Genomic DNA, 8,633 nt, shown 5'->3' on the forward strand with positions numbered 1-8,633 from the left:
AATAATACTGTATGCAGATTATATTTTATAAAATTGAGAAAAAAGACTTCTATGCATACTTTTATCATAGCACTTGCTATATTTTATGATAATTATCTATTTGTGAGTCTATCTCCCATCTAGACTGTAAGAATCTTGAAAGGCAAAGTCAAAGTCATATTTTTCTGAGTCCAGAGAGTAGCACAGAGCTTCCTATAAAATAATCAATAAATGCTGCAAAAAGCAGTATCTTTGTGTTTGTACTTCCTAAAAAAGAATATTTTATGGTAAATGAAAGGTTTTCAGTTGAAAATATAAAAACAGCCTGATGAATCAAAACAGTTGCAATTTTTCTATTTGGAGCCCTTTAGATTAATGATGGGAAAACTGATTGTTGCTTTCTAGAGCAAATCTTTCCTAATTTGGATAAATTCCCGTGCCTGAAAGAACTCTCTGTGAATCTGGATGGCAAACAAAATGTTTTTTCAATTATTCCTGAAGAATTCCCAAACCTCCACCATATGGAGAAATTACTGATCCAAGTTTCAGCTGAATATGATCCTTCCAAACTAGGTAAGGGTGGCATTTTAATTTATTTGTTTTTACATAATTTGGAAAAGCTGCTTGATCAATAACGTACTTAAGAGTTAAAATTTCTGTGGATCTGAGTGTGTAGTCTGTATCAAAAGTACCTTGTAGGACTAGCATTCTCTCTCATTAAGAAAGCAGAGATATATTTATAATTATTGAGCCCTTAGTACATGCTAAGAATTGTTCTTCACCCACCTCAGGAAATGGCAGATCAGGGATTCAAACACGGGGATTCTGATTCCAAAATCGGTGCTCTTAACTACTGATACTCTGCCTCTCCAAAGTAGTTTGTAGAGTTCTTTAATTTTGTTTTTGTTTAAATTACTGTAACATTGTAATTTACAGATCTCCTAGGTCAGTGATAAAAGAAATCTGCTTCTTGGTTATAGAAAAGATTAGGAATTGGAAGGATTTCTTGTTTGCACCAGCCTATCCTCATGTTTGCCTGACAACGGGCAGCCATCTTTCTTAAATATATCATTTAGCAAAATGACTTGGGCATCATCAATTCCATAGGTTAGTAAAGACTTGCTTTTTATGTAGGTATTGAAGTTTTTAAAAAGCCAATGAAAATTGAAGAAATATAAATCTCTAAGGCATTGACATGCAGAATTGCATGCATACAATTCATTAAAGCTGGAAGTGGTAGTTTTCTTACATTTGCTGGCAATTTTTGTATGTGACTTAGGTTTGGCTTCAGACTTGTGCTTCCTTTTAGGTTTCTTTGAATAGTATTCCTATTGTGCAAATGTGATATGCAAACTTAAAGACATTAGGATGTTAAAACTGAAGGTGATTTTCCTAATTGTCCAATGCCCTTATTCTGTAGAAGAGGAAACTGATTTCCTATAGCTCCTTAGTTGCAGAACCTGAACCTTAGCCCCAGGTAACATGATTCTTAGATCATTACTTGCAGTGCCTTGTTTTGATTATGTTTGTTGAAACAAAATAATAAATTCTGCAATTAATTCTGATAGAATTTTGCCATCATCTCTAATTTCTGAAAATCCTTGATATTTTACAGTCAAACTAATTCAGAACTCTCCAAATCTTCATGTTTTCCATCTGAAATGTAACTTCTTTTCGGATTGTGAGTGTCTCATGACTGTACTTGCTTCTTGCAAGAAACTCAAAGAAATTAAGTTTTCTGGACCATTTTTTGAAGCCATGCCATTTGGTAAGAACTATAATTGTAAAATTTTGGTTGAAAATGTTTCTGTGGTCACAGTCATTTTACTCAATTTTCTAAGAACCACATGTTAAAAAATGCAAATGATGCCTGTTTTAGTTTTCCAAATACTAAAACAAATACCATAAAAGGGTTGACTTCACAATTTGCATTTATTGACTCAAGTTTTCAGAGCTAGAAGGCTTGCTTCTCCTGGGGTTGGTGTCTTCTGGCTGGCCAGCAGTCTTTGGGTTCCTTGGCTTTTCCATCACATGGCAATGCACATGATAGTGTCCTCTTTTTCCTTTGGGTTCCATGGATTTCCAGCTTTTGGTTACTCCTGGTGGCTTCTCTCTCAACTTGATTTCCACTGTGCTATAAAGGACTCTTGCAATCTAGATTAAAGCCCAACCTGATTCAGTTAGGACCACACACCTTTACTGGAGTAACATCTTGAAGAGATTTTATTTACAAGTCCACATCCATCAAAATGAGGACCAACACCAAGAAAATGTCCAAACTGGGGTACACAGTTCAATCCACTATAATGTCAAGGAACAGAACTACTGTAACTGATACCTGATCTTAAATTAATTTCTCAAAAAAGTGTGTTTGTCTCTAGAATTCTAAACATTTCTAGTTATCAGAATCAGTTTCTAAGCAAAGATTTGTTTCTCTTATCTACTTAGTCATACAAATTAATTCAATCTGAATTGTATTAATTTATATCACTTTTGTTTTATTCTTTATTTTAAAGACCATAGCTCTGTTATGAGAGGTATAGCTAGCATAACTAACTTTTATTTTCCCTTTTTTAGTAGTCATTTTGCCAAATTTTATTTCTCTGAAGATATTAAATCTTGAACAAGAATTTCCTGATAAGGAAACATCTGAAAAATTTGGTATGTTTACAGAACAGTAACTTTTACTGATTCTTTATTTTTTTCCCAAAATAATCCTTTTTCTTCTAAGTTAGAATTAGCCTCAACAAATCAAGATATATATTAGCAGGCCCTTGCTTATTAGGAGGAAGTGACAGTGATGCTTAACTTTTACTTGCCAAATTCCTTAATTTTCTTTCTTTTCTTTTTTTTTGTGCATTCTTCACACTTGATTCCATACAAAACAGTGTTCTCTGAGTGACTTATTTCTTAAGAGTACATATTTAGTCATTACAGCACTATGTAATTTCATTGTCAGGTATTCATTCCAGACATGTCATTTCAAAGGTTTCTGGAATACAAGTATAGCTATCTTTTAAGATTAAGAAAATGCAATATGTGAAAAGCCAAATTTAACAAAATGAAAAATATAGAAAGAATTTAAATACTTTTTCTTTGTATTATTACAGAAGTAATGTATGCTTGTGGAAAAAATTTAACAGGAAAAAAATACGAGACAGTGGAGCTATGGAATGTAGAGCAACGTTGTTCAAAGTGCTTCTCAAACTTGAGCATGCATTAGAATCACTTGGAACTCTTCTCCCTTTTTCTTCCCTTCCCTTGGAGGCAGCAGTTTGGTCAGCGGCTGAGGAGGCAGTAGGGCTGCAGGGGCAGGAGCAGGATCAGGTGCCAAGAAGGGGTTGGCATATGGTGATCGAATATAAAGAAAGCCATGTTTCTCACTATGGGAGAGAAACATGAATACTGAAAGAGGGAAGGCTAGAAAGAATCTGGAGGTGCTGGATTAGAATTGATAGTATTGGTGTAGACTCGTGGTTTTTCAACCTATATATAGGAAGATATAGAAATAGATACAGATGTTTGTAGACAGATATTCATATATATCTCTATATATTTATCTATTATATAGCTCAGTCAACTGAGAGACTGAATGGTTGTCTGGAAGCAGCCATGAGGATCAAGGTATATGCTGACCCCTTTTTCTTGCCCTTGGAGGGGAAGAGATAATATCATGCTACATGAGGCGTAGTCTCCAGGACTGTGCATGATTTTGAGGCTATGCATTACCATTGGGAACAAAATAGCACAAAGTGAATAACTTTTTTTTGGTCTCTTCTGCTAGCCTATAACTTAGGTTCTCTCAATAATCTGGAAGAACTAATCCTTCCTACTGGGAATGGGATTCATCAAGTGGCCAAACTGATCATCCAGCAGTTTCAGCACCTTCGATGTCTCCGAGTTCTCTCATTTTGCCAGACTTTGAATGATGACAGCCTGATGGAAATTGGTGAGCTACCTTAAGTGTGTCACCTTGCATGGAAGCCAGTAGTGTTACCCAAGCTTTCTGCAGCAGATGGTGAAATCTGTAAAATGTTTATAAAAAACATTTGTTCCTTGGAAATTTTTTGTAAAAGCCACTTGCACATTTCACTGTCATATGGTTCCCTCTAGTTTCCTTCTCTAGATTAGGTTCATTCTGGTCAGATTGATCTCCCAATTAAGGCCACACAAGGCCTAAGTCTGTGTTCTAGACACCTAAATGTCTGGCTTCATAATTTCTAAAGTACTTCTTTTTACTATACTTATTTTTAAAAAATTGAAGATTAATATAGATACAGCAAAGTGCTTTTCCCTTGGATTTTAGCCAGGTAGTTCTTTATCAACTTGTCAACTCTTAGAGGCTTTTAAAGAGCTATATTTAAAAGATATTGGGCATTTTCCATTTTCAGTTGTGGTAGTGGGACAGGAGGTTTGTCCATATAACCTAGTCTGCCATTATTGAAATAGAAGTCCTTACAATTCTATTTTCATAAATAAAATTTTTATTTTTGCAGCCTTGGTAGCAATCAGTGGAAGCTTCCAGAAACTTGAGAACCTAAATCTTTCAATCAATCACAAGATTACAGAGGAAGGATACAGAAATTTTTTTCAAGTACTAGACAACTTGCCAAACTTACAAGGGTTAATTATCTCGAGGCATTTCACAGAGTGTATCAAAGTTCAGGCCACAACAATCAAGGCTTTGAGTCAATGCGTGTCACGACTGCCAAGCCTCACCAAACTTGACATGTTAAGTTGGCTCATTGATGCAGAAGACATCATGTTGCTTAACACCATGAAGGAAAGACATCCTCAATCGAAATACTTAACTATTTTGTGGAAGTGGGTACTGCCATTCTCTCCGATCATTCAGAAATAAAAGATTTCAGTTAAAAACTGCTGAGTCACTTGAAGACGATTGTATAACAATGTAGATCACAAGGGGTGACAATGTGATTGTGAAAACCTTGTGGAGCACACTCCCCTTATCCAGTGTATGGATGGATAAGTAGAAAAATGGGGACAAAAACTAAATGAAAAATAGGGTGGGATGTAGGTGTGTGTGATTTGGGTGTTCTTTTTTATTTTTATTTTTTATTCTTATTCTGATTCTTTCTGGTATAAGGAAAATGTTCAAAAATAGATTGGGGTGATGAATGCACAACTATATGATGCTACTGTGAACAGCTGATTGTACATCATGGATGATTGTATGGTATGTGAATGTGAATATATCTCAATAAAACTGAATTTAAAAAAAAACAACAACTGCTGAGTCAGATGAGGGGCAAGATGGTGGCATAGAGAGGTGTGGAATTTAGTTAGTCCTCGGGAGCAACTAAAACAACCAGGAACAACCAGTAAATAATCTGGAACTGCTGGGGGACAACCATGACTGTCCACACATTGTACACCAATCTGGATTGGGTTACATGGCTGAGACTGTAGCATAAAATCTGTAAGTATAAACTGCAGACTCAGCCAAGAGCCCCCTCCTCAATGGCAGGCTGAGCTCCAAGACCTTTCTGTGGGAGAAAGCAGCATTCCCAGAGCAAGTGAATATAGCTCAGCCTAGCTCCAACTGGGGTCTTAATTAACAAATGTGGACTGCTGAATACAAGCTACAAATATAGACAAACCCCTAACAAGCAGCAAAGTACCCTGAGGTTGTTTCCAGTGGAGAGGAGGTGGGGCTGATGGAAAATAAAAAATTAAATTAAAAAAAAAAATACAGAGGCTTTTAGAGACAGCTGACCCTAGAAAGCCAGAGAACTCCTGTGTCCCGGGAAAGGGAGCCTGGAAGACTGGGTGCTATCTCTGGCCAAAGGGTGAAACTGGGGGGCCATGGACTGGCTCTGAAAAGGGGCTTTCTTTCCCCTTTTCTTTCTCTCAACCTGAGTGGCTCAGTGGAGAAAGCCCCATTCATTTTCAGTTCACAGTGCTCTGACCAAGACAGGGGTGGAGTTAACACAGTCAGAGAGACAAAAGGAGTAATTCAAGTGCAAAAGATAACTCCATAGGGAATGAATCTTCCCTAAGAGGAAGGAGGTGGGGTCCAGCTCTTGTGCCTACCCTCCTTTCAGAACTCAGACCCGAGCTTAGGGGAAAACAGTCAAAACAGAAACAAATTAAGCTGAGAATTAAAGGGGCCACACCTCTTTATACCAGTTGGGAGTGACAGGCTGATGGGTGCCACCTGCTGGGCAGGTTAGGAAAAGCACAGTGGCTGGAGGCCTCACAAGAAAGTCTGTCAATCTTCCAAGACCCACCCTCAGGGAAACCTGATACTGAATATAGGTCCCTTCTGAGACCTGAGCCCCTTCTGGTCTGGGAAAATCTGATTGGGGTAATTAAGGATACAAGATTCCTAGACAACAGAAAAACTACAAATCACACTAGAAAAATGAAGATATGGCCCAAAGGAACAAACTTATACCTCAATTGAGATAGCTGAGATACTTTCACTTTAATGAAACAATCAATTAAAGAGTTTCAAATAAATATGCTAAATCAATTAAAAAACCAAGTCAACAAGTTTAGGGAAGATATGGCAAAAAGAGATGAAGATATATAGAAAACACTGGGCGAACATAAGGTAGACATCGAAAGTTCAAAAAAACAACTGGCAGAATCTATGGAAATGAAAGGCACAACACAAGAGATGAAAAACACAAAGGAGACATACAACAGCAGATTTCAAGGGGCAGAAGAAAACACTCAGGAACTGGAGAACAAGATACCTGAAAGCCTACACACAAAAGAACAGATAGGGAAAAGAATGGAAAAATATTATCAATGACTTAGGGAATTGAATGACTACATGAAGCGCATAAATGTATACATGTCATTGGTGTCCCAGGAGAAGAGAAAAGGGGCAGAAGCAATAACAGAGGAAATAATCAATGAAAATTTCCCATCTCTAATGAAAGACGTAAAACTACAGATCCAAGAAGTGCAGCATACCCCAAACAGAATAGATCTGACTAGACCTACACCAGGACACTTAATAATCAGGTTATCAAATGTCAAAGACAAAGAGAAAATCCTGATAGCAACAAGAGTAAAGCAATCCATCACATACAAAGGAAGCTTGATAAGACTATGTGTGGATTTCTCAATAGAAACTATGGAGGCAAGAAGGAAGTGGGGTGACATATTTTAAAAAAAAACAAAAACAAAAAACCACCAACCAAGAATCCTATATCCAGCAAAACCGTCCTTCAAATGAGGGGGAGTTTAAAATATTCTTTGCCAAACAGACAATGAGAGAGTTTATGAACAAGATACCTGCTCTACAGGAAATTAGTATAAAGGGAGCACTACAGATAGGAAAAGACAGAAGTAAGAGGTACGGAACACAATTTTGGGTGATGGCAGCACAACCATGTAAGTACACTTAACAAAGATGACTGAGTATGGCTGAAAGAGGAAGGATAGGGGCATGTGGGACACCAGAAGGAAAGAGGGAAAATAAAGACTGGGATTGTATAACTTAGTGAAACCTAGAGTGCTCAACAATTGTGATAAAATGTACAAATGTTTTTACATGAGGGAGAACAATGAATGTCAACCTTGCAAGGTGTTAAAAATGGGGTGGTATTGGGGAAAAAATGCAATCAATGCAAACTAGAGACTATAGTTGGCAGAAACATTGTATTATGCTTCCTTTGATGTGGCAGAGGCAAAGTACTAAAGCTGGATGCCTATGAGAGGGGGATATAAGGGAGGGGTGTGGGACTCTTGGCATTGGTGACATTGTCTGACTCTTTTATTATACTTTAATTCTACCTTTCCTTTTGTTACCTTTTAGCTGTCATCTTTTTTTCTGTCTCTTTTTCTTTTCTCTCTACTTTCTTTGACTCTTCCTCTTCCTTTGTGGAAAAAATGGAAATGTCCTTATATAGATAGTGATGATGGTGGCAAATGCATAAACATGTGATTTATGCAGGGAACCACTGGTTGTTCACTTATGATGGAATGGTGTGTGAACAAAACCATCTTAAAAAACAATGGGTTAATGAAGAAACCATGAGGGCATTATATTGAGTGAATTAAGTCAGAAACGAAAGGACAAATATTGTATGGTCTCACTGATATGAACTAATATGTAAACTCATAGACATAAAGTATAGGTTACCAGGATATAGTACAAGGCTAAAGAATGGCGAGTGGTTGCTTATTATCAACAGAATGTTTAACTAGGTTGAACTTGAGTGTTTGGAAATGAACAGAGGTGAGGGTAGCACGTTATTGTGAGAAGAACTAATAGTGCTTAATGGCGTGTGAATGTGGTGGAAAGGGGAAGCTTAGAGTCATGTATGTCACCAGAAGGAAAGCTGGAGGTTAAAAGATGGGAATGTATAAAACAGTGAATCTTGTGGTTGACAATGTCCATGATTAACTGTACAAATATTAGAACTCTCTTTCATGAACTGGAACAAATGTATGACAGTGTAACTAGAAGTTAATAATAGAGGGTATATAGGGAAAAAATATATCTATTGCAAACTATATAATACAGTTAGTAATATTTTAACATTCTTTCATCAACAGTAACTAATGTACTATACTAATGCTATGAGTCAATAATGGTGGGAGGTGGTTAGGGCTATGGGAGGATTTGAGTTTTCTTTTTATTTCTTTTCTGGAGTAATGAAAATGTTCTAAAAATT

The 8,633-nt window shown here is 36.8% G+C and overlaps 1 protein-coding gene across 6 annotated transcripts in view; it reads left to right on the forward strand.

The window, feature by feature from the left end:
• The window catches only part of LOC119507872 (NLR family apoptosis inhibitory protein), a 63,143-nt gene extending 58,286 nt beyond the window's left edge, over positions 1–4,857 (forward strand). The window contains exons 11-15 of one of the 6 annotated variants that reach the window (XM_037801106.1): positions 385–552; positions 1,595–1,747; positions 2,557–2,640; positions 3,551–3,603; positions 3,764–3,912. In XM_037801106.1, coding sequence (XP_037657034.1) covers positions 385–552; positions 1,595–1,747; positions 2,557–2,640; positions 3,551–3,603; positions 3,764–3,775 — 470 coding nt within the window. In that variant the 3' untranslated portion in view covers positions 3,776–3,912. Of the gene's footprint in view, positions 1–384; positions 553–1,594; positions 1,748–2,556; positions 2,641–3,550; positions 3,604–3,763; positions 3,929–4,475 lie in introns of those variants that run through there. The other 5 variants (XM_037801101.1, XM_037801107.1, XM_037801102.1 and 2 more) reach the window with 5 other exon arrangements.
• The last annotated feature ends 3,776 nt before the right edge of the window (positions 4,858–8,633 follow it).

Source organism: Choloepus didactylus, chromosome 13 (genome assembly GCF_015220235.1).
Source record: "Choloepus didactylus isolate mChoDid1 chromosome 13, mChoDid1.pri, whole genome shotgun sequence".
In the NCBI taxonomy this organism is placed as follows: domain Eukaryota; kingdom Metazoa; phylum Chordata; class Mammalia; order Pilosa; family Megalonychidae; genus Choloepus; species Choloepus didactylus.